The following is a 19,907-nucleotide window of genomic DNA, read 5'->3' on the forward strand; positions in this document are numbered from 1 at the left end:
AAGATCGCAAAAAAATATTTTGATGTGAGTAACACAATTTATTATTTTTTCATGGTTATTTTTAGACAAATCTCACTTTGTCTCTTTTAGGCTCTCAAATTTCTCCTCTTTCTTCTATATTTTATATGTGCAATGTGGTGACCCTATATATGTTATGATGGTGTGACAATGAGGCGTTATAATATCCAACCTTGCCACAATGGAGGTAGTCCTACCTTCCACGTAGTTTCTCTTTGCTCCTTGAAACTCAAAGAATTAACTCTCTACTTTCTCTTTCATTAGAATAATTGTCAAGCTCAATGTGTAGGAGCATTGTAGGTTAGTGGACACATACCCCTAAAGTGTTATTGATCCTATAACACATTAGATATTCATATATGTCCTTCAACCTTGGAACACATTAGGCATATCCCTATATGTTATTACACATATTTTAGTACACATGGAGCTTACAAAAACATGCTTAGGTTTGATGTAAAGTTTCTTGGATAAAAGAAATCTTTAAAGTACATTATTATTTATTAGGGCATTATCCATGCATAGTACATTAAATAAACTAAATATATAAAACAAAGAATATTCTTACTTATTAGGGCATTATCCATGCATCCTATATAGAATAAACCAAATAGATGTAGCTAATATTATGCTATATCTTATTGGTGGTAGCTCATGGATTGTGGGCCACTCTACAAACTAATAAAGGACACTATGTTATCTCCCCCCATTTAGTTAAAGGATCACATCAATCTCACCATACATTTGAGGTTTGATCTTTTGGGTTGGTAAAAATGAGTGTGTCTCGAGAATATGCCTATAATATGGATGTGTGGTTGATGAGGACATGAGGGAAAAAAATACATTGATCCCCTATACTTTTCTTTCTTTTTTGATATCTTGTGGACTACTAAAATTGGTAAGAAAATCAGTATAGGTATAAACTCAGTGTGATGGCATCACCCTCCCTTCCCCTTGGTTCTCTCTCTCTCTCTCTCTCTCTCTCTCTCTCTCTCTCTCTCTCTCTCTCTCTCTCTCTCTCTCTCTCTCTCTCTCTCTCTCTCTCTCTCTCTCTCTCTCTCTCTCTATGTGTGTGTGTGTGTGTGTGTGTGTGTGTGTGTGTGTGTGTTAGAAAGACAGATCTAGAACATGGTAGGAGCTATGAAGGTTGGAAGATGAATACAAGACTCATGATGACATAGACAATCGATTGACTATTACACAAGTGAATTAGGCTCCAAGATGGAAGCTTGGACTCATAAACACAATCTTGTGTAGGAGATTGACAATGACAATGACACTAATTGAAAGAAGAAAGCATCATGATATATTGCATTCAACTCTTGAAAGTGATAGTCAAGTACAATGCTTTATAGTAGTTGGATAGTAGCATTCTCACTGTGCATATGGGATTTAGGACATCTCTTCCTGGAGCATACATCATTTTTCATATCTTTCAACACCTTCAAACTATGGAAGCCTAAAAACTAATTGTCTAGATTGCATCTATTTAAGTCTTTGTAAATCGACACGTCCAATCCTTCTATGTTAAAAAGACGGATCTTGAGCAACGGTTTAGCTATGCTAGTTGGAACTCATAGACTAGAAGCACGATGATTGAGAGTATTACTCAAGTGAATTAGGTTCCAAGATAGATTATCTTGGACTCATAAACAGAATCGACATGGGACCACCCCCCCTCCCCATGACATGGCACACCCTCCCCCCTCAAAAACCCATGCTCTACCCAATCCCCCCATGACATGGCATACCCCCCCTCCCTCGCTCCACCCAGACCGTGGCACCCCTCTCCCCAAAAACCCCACTCCACTCCACTCCACCCCCCCACCTCACCCACACCCCCCCTGCGACATGGCACACCACACATCCCACCTCACCCACGACATGGCACACGCCCCCCGTGAGACATGGCACATCCCCCCCCCCCCCCCCCCCCCCCCCCCAAAAAAAAAAAAGAAACTATTGCATCTTTGATGTCAGAGGTACAGTGCAATACATCATCAGATAGTCCCCATACAATGATGCCTAGAGCCTTGTTGTTTATCTTTTTCCACTCTTTTGCCTTGAGCTAGACTTCTTCAACAAACCCGTCTTCATCATCTTCCTTCTTGCCATCTACATCTCTTGTATCAACCTCAAAATAGATCCCAAAGGTCTTTCCTCATGAGATGGTACATTGTCTTTTCTTTCTAGGCATGAAAGCCTTCACCATTGAATTTGGCTATTTGCTCAAGTTCAAACATTTTGAAGGAGGTCTTACCTCGAGTATACTCAGGTAGTGTCTATCCTTTTACAATGAGATTGAGGCTTACAAGGGATTTAATCAATTCGGCATTCCACATTAAAAATCTTCATATTTGTCATTGGTATGACTAGGAATTAGCATCCAATGACTGAGTATAGCCAATAAGAGAGTTGAACTTGAAGTGATAAAAAGCACAAGTGCCAAGAAGCACTAGGTTAATATCAAGAGATACTAGCTTGCTTTCAGGCTTCATGTTGCTTGATTTCAGGTGGTCTTCTTGATCTTCAGTTGGATTGCTTGAATTTAGGTGGGTTGCTCCAAATCCTCTTCCTGAAGTTTGACTTGTTGGAAACTTCAAATATGAGTGACAAAACCTTCAGTGTGCTAGAACCAGTGAGAAAATGAAGTGGAAAAGAGCTTGAAGAGTAGTTGGCTATGGTGGATTAGGGTTGCACGACTGGTTTTTTAGTCCATTGCATCTCGTAGACGCAATAACGTGTCGAAATATTTGATGTGCAAGAAGCTTATACGCCAAGATTCAAATGCCCTCTACTCATCACAAGAGCAATGGCGGCTCACAAAAGGAGAACCAATTGTACGACTGGAATCGAGCACAAAATTGACATCAAGCTGAAATTTTCGAAATGACAAGGCAGGGAACGTGTAATGTTGACCTTTGATGTGATGCAGTGATGCACCTGAGCAACAGAGGAATAAATCTCTAGAAGAGAGCTAGTTGAGACAGGCTCTGCTTGAGGAGATCCAAAAACTCCAAGTAGACATGATCCTATAGGCTATGGCTACCATGAAGAGTAAAGTGAAGATAGAGGTGGAAGATGAGACCCTCAGCTGTAACTAAGCTGACCAGAGATGAAGAGAGACTAGAGGAGCGGAGTAGAGCTAAGCCATGCTCAACTAAGTTTTGATACCATGTTAGAAAGACAGATCTGCAGCATGGCAGGAGCTATGGAGGTTGGAAGATGAATACAAGACTCATGATGACATTGACAATGGACTGACTATTACATAAGTGAATTAGGTTCCAAGATGGAAGCTTGGACTCATAAACACAATCTTGTGTAGGAGACTAACAATGAAAATGACACTAACTGAAAGAAGAAAGCATCATGATATATTGCATTCAACTCTTATGAAAGTGATAGTCAAGTACAATGCTTTATAGTAGTTGGATAATAACATTCTGCCTCACTGTGCATATGGGATTTAGGACATCTCTTCTTGGAGCATATATAATATCTCATATCTTTCAACACTAAGTTTAAGGACACCACATTCGTTAAAAAAATGCACAATACGTATAAAATGTTCCTCATTGAACTTGTGAGTCTTACTTCCCATGTGTTGGGGTTTAAGTCCCTAGTACACTCTCAAACTCTCCAAGTGAAGATTGAAAACATAATTTGAGCTATATCGTCCCTATGAAAGAGTGGGAGGACTTGAAATTTTTCATTTGCAATATTAATTATTCTCTATTTTATGTTAATGCAAAGAGTTTGAACAACTAAATTAGTTGCAAGACTATGATATTAAGCATAATGAGCACACATATTGTGCCACTAAGATGTTGCCATTGCCATCATCGGTCATGAGAGTATAAGAGAGAAAATGAGATCTTGGATTATGTCAACTTCATATATAGATAGATAAAAATTGCTAAACTCATTGCATTGCCACAAGAGAAGCTCATGGATGTCACCTATCATGAGGGTCAGCTACATGGAGCCTGTGGAAGGAGAAGATGGAGACACATGGCAAAGCCCTAATCCTATTCAGCCACTCATGTAGGTGCATGTGTGTGGGGTGGAAGGGCATAGGGTAGGGCATAGCCTATAGCCCTACAATCATGGGCACGTCCAAGTTATAACCACCAACACAAACATCAACACAAAGCTCTCTCCAGTCATTCGAGTATCAACCTTCAACATTTTCTTGAGTAGACCACAAGGTGACAAGTTGGCATCTGTGCATGGTGAACGAGCTGTTCTCTTTCCAAAAGGAGTACTACGCAAAGAGATAGGCTAATATGACATCCTGGTCATGCTACATGTGGAGATTAGTGGATTGAGGGCTTTGGAGAGGCGAAAAGGGGGCTATTAAGCTTGTGGGATTAGTTGTTGGCATAGTAATACCTTAGCAAGGAGGCGAGATAGCTAGCCGTGCACTCGCCTCATGCACCCACATACTACCATCATCCTACTCCCATCCCATGAGTTACCTGTAACATTTCACATTTCCCCCTCCCCCCCAACACAGTGTGTGAAATGGGGGACTTGGGGAGGGGGGATTAATAAAACAAAAAAATGAAAAAACTCAAAAAGCCACGTCACTCATTAACTGTCAATATCATGCCGCTATGCTTTCCCATTGCCACCATAGACATCATCTCCCCCTCCAGCACACAGATTGGGCAAACCTCCCCACCATGCCCTATGATAATTGCGAGAGAAAGAGCAGAGGGGAGGGATACCCCCCTCTAAGGCTATATAAAGTCTTAATGCTATAGGCATTAACATTACCTTAGGCATGTCACACTACTCCTGGAGCCGTAGTCTCTTTTATCATTGAGTATGATCATCATCAATAGCCTCTTGTCTAGTCATTTGCTTATATAAGCCACCATTAAGACCCATTTATACTCTTATTGATTGTCTAAACCACATTTGGACTATAAATTCACCATGGCCTTAATTGCCTCTCTCTCTCTCTCTGTGTTTTTCATCACTGGAGGCACAATTGCCATAATGTCCCTCACCCTCTATGGTAAGCACTTCTTTGCAATCTCTTTCATCCTTCCAAGTACAATCTCTATCATCTTATCCTACAGGAGCCCTCGGTCCTCCCCCTTGAACTTAACATTTATTATTATCTTATCCCCTACTATCACCGTCCCTTGGAATGACCATTGTTTCATCTTGCTTTACATGACAACATACGACGTGGTGTAGGAATTTGTGGTTCTGATGTCTATAGTGATGGCAAGCTACCCTTTGATCATCGATGTAATGCATGAATTTGTGGCTCTGATATTTATAGTGATGGCAAGTTGCCCTTTGAGCATCGATGTCTATAATAAGAAAGCTATATGAGGCTTAGATAATATATGCATCATAAGATATGCTTGAAGTCGAATACACTCATGCGATGCATTCAATTTAGCATGAAACCCTATCAATAATGTGGCCCATCTTGAATGCACCACATAAGTGCGTGTGTGGCACAGAGAGAGAGAGAGAGAGAGAGAGAGAGAGAGAGAGAGAGAGAGAGAGAGAGAGAGAGAGAGAGAGAGAGAGAGAGAGAGAGAGAGAGAGAGAGAGAGAGAGAGAGAGAGAGAGAGAGAGAGAGAGAGAGAGAGCTTTTTGTGTATTATAGTAAAGGTAACTTTAAAGGGTATAGAAATAGGAAGAGAGAAAAATAAAAAATGAATGAATATTCATTGAAAAATCATTTTAAAGGCTTGAGAGCATTATCTAGATGTCACCTAGTATAGATAGTCTATTATGTATATTATTTTTTGCTTTGCCTTGGGAATTTTGAACGAACAAGAAGGCTCCAAGCCTATGTACCACAAGGAGGAGTTTGGTATTTAAGAAATAAAAATGGCATTTTTCTGAAGGGCGAGTGGGGATTATATTTATTTTCTATCATCTCCCCCACCAATTAAACACACGTATATACACATGCTCTTTCTCTTTTTCTCTTTTTTAGTTAAATATAGGATATGATCATGGAAAGGGAAAAGTGAGTCTTTGAAAAATTGTATGTGACAGAGGATGATTTTTAAAAAAAATTAGACATATAAAATGATATGATGTTTTAATGATTAAACATGTGTATTCAATGTGTACATGCTCTGAAACATCCACAAATGCATATAAACTATTTAAAAAGAGTTGATTTTTAAAAATTGAACATTATAAAATGGTATAATAATTTTAATGGTTGAACATATTCATGCAATGTATATATACTCTCCGACCACATACAAATGCAAACAGACCATGAACAATATATGCACACATGTACACATGTGCACATACACACACATATGAGATAAAGAAAGATGAGATATAGTAGTAAGAAAAAGAAATGATAGAAAATAAAAATGATGAGAGGGAGAGAGAGAACACACATTTATAAGACTACACACACACACACACACACACACACACACACACACACACACACACACACACACACACACACACACACACACACACACACACACACACACACACACACAACATATGAAAAACAAGAATAAGCAAAAATAAAAAAATGTATGTGTGTGTGTATCATTCATACACATACGCACACACACCTACACTTGCATACATACATTGATTACATATTAATAATTAACTATTAATTGTTATTATGTAAAATCACACTTAATATATAATCAATACATATATGTATAGTTAATATTAATATTATATCTTTACACTCGATTATTATGTATAATTATAATCAATTTATTATTTAAATTAATTATCATTATAATATATATTATAATTATTAATATTTATATGATGTATATATATACATAATATATATGTATAAAATTTTAATTATATGCATAATTATATTTAATATGCGTAATAATAAATAATAATATTGGTACAATTATATATTGATTTAATAATATATTAATATATTAATTATAGTTATTAGTACAATTACATAATTGATTACCTATTACTTAATAACTATTAATATGTTAATTAATTGTTATATATATATATATATATATATATATATATATATATATATATATAATGTATGTTAATGTTTATTTATAATTTATAATATTTATTAATATATACTTATTTTAACTAATATTTATTATGTAGAATTATTTTTAATGTATTATTCATATTAATGATAATTGTAATATACATAATATAATTATTAATAATTTTATATGATTGATTGGATATTAATAATTAGTTATTTATACATCAATTAATTCTTAATCAAAGATGTATAATTGTATTCAATTAACGCATTATACATGCATAATTATGAACATATGTTATTAATTATTAATTATGAGAGAGAGAGAGAGAGAGAGAGAGAGAGAGAGAGAGAGAGAGAGAAGAGAAGAAGAAGAAGAAGAAGAAATTATTCTCAATCCTTACTATATGTTAAGGGGAGGTCGGGGGCTGCTGCCACGTGGCAGCCCCGACCCCCCTTCCCTTTCGGCGGGGGTGCCACGCGTCGGCACCTCCGTCGCCCGCGATTCGCCCGCACCCTCACTCGCCCGCTGCCCTCGCCACGGCTTGCGTGGCCCGCGTAGATCCTCGCCTCGGCCTGCGTTGAAGCCTCCTCGGCCTGCGTGGCGCCCGCGCCTAGTATAGTTTATATAGGTCATAAAATTTATGTAGTGTTTTAGCTCAATATGTGATATAAATTTATGTAATGTTTTAGCTCAATATGTGAGGATAATATGCACGCCATGATATGCTCCATGTCAATAGAAATTGCCATTAAATAGGCTTGATCTTGTTAATGCTGATCTTTTGTTTTATTTTATATACATTAATGAGTGCCATATCCCCATATTTTGAATTTTTGTGCATTCAATATTGTATTAGTCTAAGTTACTAAAGCTTTCGAAATTCGAATTATGTTTCTTATATCAACCTTTAAAAAACCCTCTTTCCATATGAAATATACTTTCAAATATTAACGCAAAATGCCTTGAGAATCTAGACTAGGAGCACCTCGTATAAATTATAAAATAATACAAATAAATAGTATAGATGGAACAAGTCACCATAAAGGTAACCTTAAGAATAAAAGAGAAAGAGAGAGAAAAGAGAGAGGGGTAAGTACTTTCTTGATTCGGGTGGCCAACAGTCTTGGAGTTCACTGGTCCAGGACTTGCAACTGTCAACCCTGCCAAACCCTAATCTTGCACGATCGAAGGGAGAGAAAGAAGAGGAAGAGGAAGAAGGAGAAGAAAGAACAAAGAAATAGGAAGAGAGGAATCAAAAAGCCCCTGTAACATGAAGCATGGAGACCAGAAATGCTTCATATTTTGCCTGAGATGGCTTCCCTTTGACCCCCATCACAGGCTCCCCCATGTGGTCTCCAGGTGAAAACCCCTCCCTTCGCATATTCAATGTTTTTACGGCCTCCTTCACAGCTCACGTAGCAAATGGAATATCCAGGGAGCTGTCAACCAGGGACTCAGAGTGAGGCCGCTGCAGTCCTCTCCCAAAGGTTAGCTTCCGTCAATACAATGGAAAATATCCCATAACACAGGTACTTTGGCATCCATCTCATCTCATTTTTACGTTGCAGGAAGAGGTCCACAGACTTGGTTAGGCAGGCGCAGTTTGCAGCATGCTCTTACCTTGGATTTGATCCTTATGAGGAATTGAATAAAAACGGTCTTGCTCAACAGGTGTGCTTCACTTTTCATCTAGTCTGAAAATTTTCGAAAACATTTTTTCCTTGCATGATCGGTACTCTTTGTAGTTGTATTTGTATATTTGAAGTGCTTGCAAACACGTGCAAGCATGATGAAGGAAATCACAGTAATCACTATGCGTCTTGATTACTTAGCCTGATGTTTAATCTGGCATGACACAGGTGCCGGTTTCCGAGACTTCAGTCCCAGTTGAGTTGCATCTGCATCATCACCACCATCACCATTGTAGAGAGAATGCAGAAATTTTGAAGAGGCCATCCCATATGCCAACTAACACAGATGCTCCTCTTGGAGTTGGGAGTTTACTCTCAATCTGTGATCATATTCAATTGTTTCAAGATGCTTGGCAAGGTCATGGAAAAGTTGATGAAAGATCACATAAGTTCATGTTGCATGGATCGTTGATCAAGAGGGACAATGCATATGCTGGTTGTGAAGGAAGCATTCCATCACACAATGGAAAAAAGGATAAAGTAAGGGAACGAAATGTCCCAAGTGTGGAGAGGTATTGGAATGGGCATAACCCCGGGATAGGTCAGCCCATCTTAGGTAATGATCACCAACAGGTAAATACTACTGCTAGAATTTCTCATTGGGAGTGCAGTGTCATTCAAGAAGAAAAATTAACAAAGGGTTCAATAGGACAGCCAGAAAGAAGCAGGAGTCTGTCAGTAAGTACCGAGTCAGAGAGAGGTCAATGTATGTCATTGAGCAGCATTGAAACAACTGACAATGTGATCCCAAGTGATTTTTCATGGGGTCCCACTTCAAAGTTTGGTTCTTCATGTCAAGTTAACCCAACACCTAATAATCCTAAACCAGAAAGGAACGTTCTGGGTGATTTTAACACACAAAGCAGCAGCCAAGTTCCTTTTTCTGTGCCAGCAAGGAAGTTTGGATCAACTGTTAGCAAAAGAAAGAAAAGTTCTGATGATGCTGACGCCTATGACAATCAGTCATTTTCAGGATCTTCAGATGCAACACCAGTATCTAAGATGTGTCTGGATTCAAGAAAGGCCAATCATACAGGACAAATAGAGCAAACATCTGGAGGTATGAAAAAATTGGCAGTGACAGGGCAGCCTTCCAATTTTCCGTTGCATCAAGGTTGTGAAGTTCCACTCCATGAACAGGAGCACCCAAATACTGACTTGATCTCTCCACATGTAGGGAAAACAACTCATTTCCTACATAAACGTGTCTCATCAAATTGTGCAGAGTGTACTTGCCAACAATCACTTTCAGACCAGTTGTCCTCTTTTGATGAAAAACAAGAGGGTGTGGGAGTTGCTCATGGTATGATGAGGGATGGAAAAGATGATTCAGATTCATCAAGTATAGGAGGTAAGCAATCTTTTCTCAGTGAGAAGATAATAAGTCTGGATGACAGTGAAAATGGTGAAACAAATGGCATGTACATGATGAACAGGCAAGACATGGCTTCACTGAAGAAGCAGGATCAGGTTATACCTGGAAAAAAGGAACTTCACACATCAGCCATGTCTATCAAGGTTAGAATGTTACTAGAGACTCCTTGCTCACTTGTAAAAGAAACCAGATTCATGAACTGTTTTTCCCCTTTTCTGGGTTTGCACTAAAGATGGAGGCAAAGCATTAGACTGAGATTGTTTGCCATTCGCATGGGAAAATCCCTCTTAAGTATGTTACTAGAGACTCCTTGCTCACTTGTAAAGAAACCAGACTCATGAACTGTTTTTCCCCTTTTCTGGGTTTGCACTAAAGATGGAGGCAAAGCATTAGACTGAGATTGTTTGCCATTCGCATGGAAAAATCCCTCTTAAGTATCTCACCAATTTCAAAATTATAACAGGCTGGAGAAGAGTGTGCAAGTAATCCAGTGTCTGCCAGCCTCATATGGGATGGAACACTGGAGAAAAGAGAGTATCGATCTTCTAGAGAGAATGGCATAGGGAAGCATTTCAATAAGTATTCTACAAACGAAAATGTTGAGTTAGAGAATGGCATTTTTATGGAGACTCAGCAAGGCTCACCAGCATTGAAAGATTTGCTTCCTAATGCGACAAGAAGAAATGGGTTTCATGACAGCATACTACAAGGTTGCAGCTTAGCACAAAAGGTCCAAGTTTTTTCTTGTACAGTGCAGTGCATGAAGCGTTTAAACAAACATAAGAAGAATACGTTTTCTTTTGTGAAACTGAGCAAAAATCCCTTGTTTAGAAGGCATGAAAGGGCTTAACAGAGTTATTTTGTAAAACTTGTCAACATGTATCTTGGCTTTTCCTGAATGACAAGCTTGATGAGGTTTTTGTCTGATTAGAGTTGTATATTGGCTATATTTATGAAAGGAGGGAGACCAGCTCAAGACCAAGCAGGATGTAGGAGTCCAGATACAAATTAAGGATGAAGAATTGATAGAATGCAATGCAGACAGGAAAGCTCTCTTACAAAAAAAGTATGACAAAGTGATTCATTCTCAGAAAGGTGCATGTATGGAATCTGCATTTGAAGATTTAAGACACAAAGTGTCATGCCTACCACCAAAAGTACAGGAATCACATTCGCTAAACAAAAAGATGCTGTCAAGTCAAATCAATCATGGCACAGTGGGAATATCTGAGGATCTGATTCAGGTTGGAGTAAGTCTTATCATTTAGGCATAAATTGTGAACTCAAGCATTATTTGAGCAGAGAGTTGTGGGTTACTCAAAAGGCAACCACGTTCTGTTTGTTCCCATTTGCATGTTTGTTAGTTTAGAAATTGCAAACCCTAATATTCTTTCTTAAAAAATCATTTGGAGTCCTCGGCTGTTAATATAATTGCAGCATGCAAGACTGTTTCCAGGTAGTCTGTTGGTGTAGTTCTTTCATGGGACTTAAAAGTTTGCATTGAAACATCCTTGTCTTATTTTTTTCAGCATTAAGAGCTGATTCCATGCAGTCCTCTAGAGTAGTATTTTTCCCCCCAAAAAGAAAGCATTTTTGATCCAAAAGGTATTTGTTTTGTCCCTTTTGTATCATATGGTGGCCACTGGTCATCAGCAAAGGTTGCCAGCATTTAGTTATTCCTATCTTTTCCTCTTGGGAAATTGTTCACTTGCCCAAGTGCCCTTTTACAAGGACGAATTAAGTAATGAAAATGCAATGGATAGATACAACAGGAAAGGGATGCCAATATATATCGAAGACAATGCTGAAACCTGCATGTACCATGTGGGGAAAATTACCCCCTCTCAAACTTTGTATGTTGATGCGGAAGGAGGAGTAGGCTCATGTCAGCTCATGGTGCCTAGAAGCTGATGAAGAAGTCTAAGTAGAAAGCTGGAAGAGCTATGTCAGACAAAACGTCATCGTGGTAGCATCAAGGGATGCGTGAAGCTCAGCCTTGAGAGGGGAAGCTCCATGCATGTTGAAGAAATAGAGTTTAACCAAGAGAGAATATGGAGCCACCAGGGAGTGACCATCAAACTGTGTCTCTAGCCCAGTCAGGATCGATGCATGCTTGCAATGTAGTAGTCCTTAACTAAAATACAAGGCCAGCATGTAAGTACAGAAAAGATCAAATCTGCATATTAGGGCTTCATATCAAGATGTGCTAAGGCTAAGAAAACAATACCAAGCTAAAGTAAGAGGATAATTGAATGGAAGACCTTAAAAATGAGTAGGTATAGTGGAAGAGAAGAAAAGTCCAAAAGGTAATTAGCCTAAGGACAAGTTAGCCTATGGCATTGACTGGTCTTAGCCTATAGAGCCAAGAGTAGGTTAAAAAGCTGGGCTAACCAAAGGATGCACTAGCCTAACATACCCTGGAGGATCTATACAGTTCTAACATAAGGGTAGGGCCACCATCCTGCCCATACTTTTGCAGGTCGTTCCCAAGGGAAATTGTGATGAGGAGGAGAGGCCACAAGGACCATGGACATATCATGAGCTGTAGTAAGAGTGGTTAAATGTGCATGTGGTTTGAAGTCCAAAGCAGGTGGCCCAGAAAGACTAGTCAGTTTTATCTTTAGTTATCTTCAAAGGTGCTGACAGAGGGAGCTGTCCAAAAGCCACATTATGAGCAGGTTGCACTAGGGTGGGTGGAAACTAGGAGAATGGGAACATGTGCTGGAGCAGAACCCCCTCTTGGTTTCCTGGGGGAGTGCTGCCTGGGGGTGTACCTGAGGTTCTCTCTCTCTCTCTCTCTCTCTCTCTCTAGCATGCCAAAAGTGTTTCCTGCACAGTTGGAGCATAGGAGGGCTAGCATGCCAAAAGTGTTGGAGGCACATAAAGAAGGCAAGTGTGCTGTGTATAGAGATGGCAGAGTAGTCATAGCAGAACGGAGGTCACAATGATAGTACGAGCCTATGAGATGCTAAAGATGTCCCCTTGGAATTGTAATGGTTCAATGAGACTTGATGCAGGTTATTTTGAGGACACTTTTCGTGGGATAGACATGGCTATGTATACAACGACACATCAATGTATAAATTCTAGATCACCGAATGTTGTGGGATACAAATGGTGTGAAGGAAACTGCTAGGGTTTGCACTGAGGACACACAGAGCGTACGACCATGTCAGAAACACAAAGAGACAGACACAGACATAGAGGGCAAAACTCAAACCCTAAACGCAAAACTCAAAACTCAAACACAAAAACTCAAACACAAATAGAAGAAGGGAGAGAGAGAACACAACTTTGAAGTGAATGAATGCTGTAAATGAATGTAAGAGTGTACAGTGTGCTCAAGGGTAGAGCAATGTCGGAGTGTGACGTCCACTGAAGACGGATCCCAAGTCTATGACCACCAGTCGGAGTGTAGGGGTGCTGAATAGTGAATGGTAGCAGGCTGGTCACCAAAATGCAGTAGTCTGGAGGCTGGAAACTGGTTAATGCAGCAGTGTACCACCGATCGGAGGCTGGAAACTGTGCACAGTTTGCTATGAACAACAGGCTGAAATAGTGTCCGAGAGTGTTAGGGTCTGCAATGCTGAAAACGCAGGCTGGCTGACCCTGGAGATGATGGACAGCAGGTTGAATAACAGTCTGGGACAGTCTGAAGCAGCCGCTAGCAGCTGAGAGCTGTCGCCTACAGCAATGGACATGCTGAAGATAATGTGGCTGTAGTCGATGATGGCTGGACAGCAGATGGAGGCGGGCTGAAGGCTGGAAACTAGGCGCCAATAGCAGTAGAGGGTGTGTGGGGTGGTGTAACCTGCAAACAAGGATGATAGCTGAATGGGGGCAGCCTGCCTATTTATAGATGTGGAAGGGTGCCCCAAAAATTAGTGTTTCCACTAAACTCTCTCAAACCGCTCCCTGTTTTAGGGTTTCCACTGAACTCTCTCAAACCGCTCCCCGTTTTAGGGTTTCCACTGAACTCTCTCAAACTGCTCCCCGTTTTACTCTAAAATAGCATTTTTAGTGTGTTTTGGGGCTGTTTAAGAGGCTAATTAGCAAGTAATGCATATTTTAGCTCAACATCCTCTCTTAGGCCCAAAATTGAGCTGAAAAGTTAGGCCAGCCATTGTGATGTTTATGTACCCCAAGGCGTCCCACCCCAGAGCAATCAAGGCATCGGACAAAGGGTGCACATTGGCTGCCTAGTGGCCTACCAAGACTACAGAGGTGATGGTTATCTTACCAAGGGAATCCAAGTAGTCACCCCAGAGAGGATAGGGCATTGGACAAAGGGTGTACGTCGGCTGCCCAGTCGCCTACCAAGCCCTACAAAGGCGGATGGAACTACATGGATTTTTTTTTTTTTGGAATAAGTAAAGTAAATTTGATGGGATGTGGCCGATTGAGTAAAAGTGACCTAGAAGACGGGAGTAGGGAGGGTACATCTAACACATCACAAAATAGTACAAGCTAACCCATCCACTCAGGGTGTCGATGATGAGGAAAAATAGGTGATGAGGTATCCATGTGATGAAGAAGGATGGTGGTGTGGTAACAATAGCTGTCGGTGGAAACAGCTTAGGATCCGCGCAAGCGGTGCTCTGGATAATGAGATGCAAAGTATGCTACATACTGAAGAATGCTTATGCAACAGGTGCTACTTGGACAGTCTCCCTCGTGGGGAAATTGTTCACTCGCCTAAGCGCCCTAGTACAAGGATAATGTAATCAGACAATGCAAAGGGTAATGTACAATAGGGGGAAGAAGCCGATGTCGAAGACAAAGTGCTGAAGCCTGTAGAATACCAAGAATGGTAGGAACCGCCTCTCAACCTAGATGTAGATGCCAAAGAAGGAAGATGAGCCTGATGTTGGTCTTCATATGGTGTCGAGAACCATAAGGAATGAAAGAAGATGAAGTGGATGAAGTGGATGAAGCACCCCGCTAGAAGAGCAAGGTAGAAAGTCACCGCCATGAGAGCATCGAGAGAGATACTGCACGATCCACCTCGGGAGGGGAAACCGCCATGCTGGAAGAAGAGGAAGCACTCCTAGGATGATGAAACCATGAAAGGAACGGTGCGCATCCCCACGTCTCTAGCCTAGGGAGGATCAAAGTAATCTACAAGTTAGCCCTACATTGAAAGACAAAACCCTGCAAAAGAGATGAGAATTTGCAAACACAGAGGTTAGTGGTGAGATGCTCCAAAGCAAAACAAAATAGAAAGAAAATCTAACTCAAAGTAAATGCAATGAATGTGTATGTGTGTGAGTAAATGCAGTGGAAGACAAAAAAATGGAAAAACTAAGGATAATGAATCCTATGGGCCCGACTCTAAGAGTGCGAAAAATGAATGCTAGATTGACCTAGGGTATTTGAAAGGACCTAGAGGCATGCGAATTGAAGAAGGTGGCTACCATCACATATATCTAGTAGCAGGGCTCTGCTAAGGGAATGCCTGACGAGGTGGAGAGGAAGGTGAGATGGATGCATGAAGTGCAACGGGATTGGAACCTGCAGACCAATCAGCCAATCCCTCAGGGGTAGTGAAAGAGATAGGCCGCTGAGGTTGTACTCAAGCCACATGTCCAGTAGCAACAACGGGTGCTGAAGGAGCAGATGAAGCAGGAGCGGAAGGCATAGCCCCACTGGACTGTGTAGTCGCAACAGTATGCTGAGGATTTTTAGGTGGAAGACCTTGGGCCTTGGAGCGACACTCCTTGTCCACATGGTCTGGTCTCTAGCAATGTGTGCAAAACTAGTTTTTCTTAGGGAGTTGCTGCCAGATAGGTCTAGATTCTTTGGTTCCATCGGAGGAAGAGGAGTCACCCTTTGATTGGCTTGCCTTTGCATCTAGCGAGTTCTTGCCACTAGTGGTTGTCCCTCCCGAAGAAGAGGCAACCAACCCCCTCTGCTCTGAATAAGGCTGTGATGAGGATTTTTTGTGGACTTGATCATACAGCCTCGCACAACACAAGAATTGGCACTCAAACTCGTAGAAGGTTGGCAATCTAGGTTGGGAGATGATGTATTGAATGAAATTGAATGCTCCGAATAAGGCTGTGATGAGGATTTTTTGTGGACTTGATCATACAGTCTCGTGCAACGCAAGAACTGGCACTCAAACTCGTAGAAGGTTGGCAATCTAGGTTGGGAGATGATGTGTTGAATGAAATTGAAGTACTTGTCAGGCAACTTATTCAAGAAGAATATAACCTGATCGTCATTTGACTTTGGAGAGCTAGTAGTGGCGAACGCGGCAAGTAACCACCTATATTCAGCCAGCTTGACTTTCAGATCATCCTCTTCCTTAATAGAGAACTCTTGAAGCTCAAAGTTGAGTTTGATGCGCCAAGTACGATCACGAGCTGCATAGCGGTTGAGAAGGTGACTCCAATGCTTTGACGCCAGCAGGAAGTTCTGCAACTGAGAGTGAAACTCAGGAAGCAATCCCTGCATGAACTCAACATTGGTTGTGGCATTGTGGGCTCTCCATTGACGGATGTAATCAGGGTGAGCTAGTCCAGGGTTCGGCATAGGCTCTAGACCAATGCCCTGAGACTCAAGCACTTACATGAAATTAGACCAAGCGGTGAAATTTGACCTGTTAAAACGTGTCTTATTCGTGAAGGTATTCTTGGCCGTTGCAACAAGAGTGGTATATCTCGGAGATGGATAGTGTGAAAAAATGTAGTGTGGGTAGGATGGGGGAGTGGAGTACACTTGGGAATGAGCCCCAGAGTGCCCACCTGGCATATGTGTAGTGTGCAAGGTGGATCCATAGGTAGGGATGGGTTGACTAGGCATGGGCATGGTAGCCACATGAGGAACCCAAGGAGGTGGGAGGGGAACACGGTGAGCAGAAGATGGGAATCCCTGTGTAGGTGTAACCCAAGGAGAGTGTGAATATGCACCATAAGTTGAGGATGGAAACCTCTGCGTATGAGTGGTCATAGGATATATGAAGTTAGGGATAGTGAGGGGGATGCCTATCACAGTCGTCCCAGGAGTTATGGGTGTGCTCATGTGTTGAAAGGTGAGAGACACTGCGTTAAAGGGTGGCATTCCCCCTAACGAAGTACCATGGTGCGAAGAGGTAGAGAATGGGGTGGAGAAGGAAAAGGTGCTAGGAGCGGAGATGGAAGATCCAACCCCTAGAGTGTGTGATGTAGATGTGAAGTGTAATCTAAGGTTTTGGAAAGATGATGAGAGGTGTGATATAGAAGAGGGTGGGATGAGAGGAAAGTGAGAAGTGTGTGTGATATGCTCAAATGAAATAGAAGCTGTAGATGTACCTGAATTTTGTCTGCTTCGTGAGTCCCCTCTATTGAAGTTCACATACACAAAGCCATCCGGATCCTGTACCTTAAAAGAAGAAACATGCGAGGGTTTTGATTCATGCAACAAAAAAGAATTGTACAAACCTGACACTTGACCTAGCTGAGATGATGAAGATGGATCGTTAGACGTTCCGAATGCCATGTGTCCTCCATGATCGGAGAGGTGGCCAGCCTCACCAACCGGTTCGGATGTGGTAGCAAAACTGGTAGGAGGGGTGTAAACATCACCATACTTGTTGTGATAGTATTCCTCAAAGTCCTCCTCTGTCATGTTAGTGAAATTTGGTGAAGGTGGAGTGTCATCCTCCTTACCGAGTCCATAATGCCATCTTAGAGCCTTCAATGATAGAGAAGCTTGATAAGACATCATAGGAATTGGAGAAGAACGTGTCTGGGACATTGTGATTCGGTTACGACTCGTATTGTGTGCCTCGCACAAAGACTAGCTCTCCACAATATCTGCAGGATACTCTTTACAAGAGCACCGGCTCTGATGCCATGTGAAGGAAACTGCTAGGGTTTGCACTGAGGACACACAGAGTGTACGACCACGACAAAAACACAGAGACAGACATAGGCACAGAGGGCAAAACTTAAACCCTAAATGCAAAACTCAAAAACTCAAATCCTAAACGCAAAACTCAAAACTCAAACACAAAAACTCAAACACAACTAGAAGAAGGGAGAGAGAGAACACAACTCTGAAGTGAATGAATGCTGTAAATGAATGTAAGAGTGTACAGTGTGCTCAAGGGCAGAGCAATGTCGGAGTGTGACGTCCACGGAAGACGGATCCCAAGTTTGTGACCACTAGTCGGAGTATAGGAGTGCTGAATAGTGAATGGCAGCAGGCTGGTCACCAAAATGCAGTAGTCTGAAGGCTGGAAACTGGTAAAGGCAGCAGTGTACCATCGATTGGAGGCTGGTAACTGTGCACAGTCTGTTGTAAACAGCAGGCTGAAATAATGTCTGAGAGTGTTAGGGCTTGCAATGCTGAATATGCAGACTGGCTGACCCTAGAGATGATGGACAACAAGCTGAACAGTAGTTTGGGACAGTCTTGAGCAGTTGCTAGCAGCTTAGAGCTGTCGTCTACAGCAATGGACAGGGTGAAGATAATGTGGCTGCAGTCGATGATGGCGAGACAGCAGATGAAGGCGGGCTGTAGGCTAGAAATTGGGCGCCAACAGCAGCAGATGGTGTGTGGGCTAGTGTAACCTGCAAACAAGGATGATAGCTGAATGGGGGCAGCCTGTCTATTTATAGATGTGGAAGGGCGCCCCAAAAATTAGGGTTTCCACTAAACTCTCTCAAACCGCTCCCTGTTTTAGGGTTTTCGCTAAACTCTCTCGAACCGTTCCCTGTTTTAGGGTTTTACTCTAAAAGAGCATTTTTAGTGTGTTTTGGGGCTGTTTAAGAGGCTAATCAGCAAGTAATGCATATTTTAGCTCAACAAATGAGAGAGCGTCTATAGACCTCAACCCCGTAGATTAGGAGGAACCAGGGGGTCAGGTGGGGTGGCTATTCTTTATTGTGAGTGCCTCCAAGTCATGATTCACGTGGTGTCAGGAGATGTGCATGCTAGATATATGTGGGTAAGGCTGAGGATAGGGCACCCGAGGGATCTATATGTTGCAATATGTTACTTTCCACGTGCCTCTTCAACATTTGCTATTGGGGAGGGATCACCATTTGAAGTACTACATGAGGATATTACGAGATATGCAAGCAGTGGGGAGATACTACTAGTGGGAGACTTTAATGCTCGAATAGGAAGTGAGTAGTCCGCCTTCTATGATACTGAACATGAAATGTTTAAGGAATTGGCATTGGATGAACTAGGGCTTGTCAGGACATCTCAAGATAAGGAGGTGATAGCATATGGATTGTTGGGTATTTGACTCATGCCTCACTTATGCCTACGCTCATATGGGAGTGTCGGTGATCAGTAGGACACTGGGGCACTTTTTGTTAAATGATGTGGATCTAGGACATGACACAAGCTATGGTGGATCAAAGATGTAAACCAAGTTCATAATGACATGGACAAGTAGAGACAAACTATTACACAAGTGAATTAGGTTCCAAGATAGATTAGCTTGGACTCATAAACACAATCTTGTGTAGAATCGACAATGACAGACACTTAACTGAAAGTACAAAGCATCATGATATTGTGTTCATTTCATAGTCAAGTACAATGCTTTATAGGCTTTGAGTTGTTCCACGCTCCTCACTGTGCATATGGGGTTCAGGACAGCTCCTCTTGGAGCATACATCATTTGTCTATTTCTCAACACCCCCCCTCAAATGATGAGTCCCTACACTTACTGGCTTTTGCCCCCCCTTCATGATAACATGGCCCGGAAGACTAGCTCATAGGCAGCCTAGTCAAGTTAAAGCTTGAGACTTTACATCTTGGCAAGGGTTGTACAAATCAAATTCACTAAGAAAAAGAAAGATCCACTATGGGAAAAACATA

The 19,907-nt window shown here is 41.4% G+C and overlaps 1 protein-coding gene across 2 annotated transcripts in view; it reads left to right on the forward strand.

Annotated features, from left to right (window-relative positions):
- The first annotated feature begins 8,143 nt into the window (after positions 1–8,143).
- The window catches only part of LOC148017584 (uncharacterized), a 121,338-nt gene continuing 109,574 nt past the window's right edge, over positions 8,144–19,907 (forward strand). The window contains exons 1-6 of one of the 2 annotated variants that reach the window (XM_087662929.1): positions 8,144–8,509; positions 8,591–8,693; positions 8,882–9,773; positions 9,891–10,231; positions 10,552–10,818; positions 11,048–11,338. In XM_087662929.1, the coding sequence (XP_087519055.1) occupies positions 8,445–8,509; positions 8,591–8,693; positions 8,882–9,773; positions 9,891–10,231; positions 10,552–10,818; positions 11,048–11,338 (1,959 nt within the window). In that variant the 5' untranslated portion in view covers positions 8,144–8,444. Of the gene's footprint in view, positions 8,510–8,590; positions 8,694–8,881; positions 10,232–10,551; positions 10,819–11,047; positions 11,339–19,907 lie in introns of both variants that reach the window. The other variant, XM_087662928.1, reaches the window with a different exon arrangement.

This window comes from Lygodium microphyllum, chromosome 22 (assembly GCF_053477565.2).
Source record: "Lygodium microphyllum isolate KBCC chromosome 22, Lygodium_microphyllum_v1.1.10, whole genome shotgun sequence".
In the NCBI taxonomy this organism is placed as follows: domain Eukaryota; kingdom Viridiplantae; phylum Streptophyta; class Polypodiopsida; order Schizaeales; family Lygodiaceae; genus Lygodium; species Lygodium microphyllum.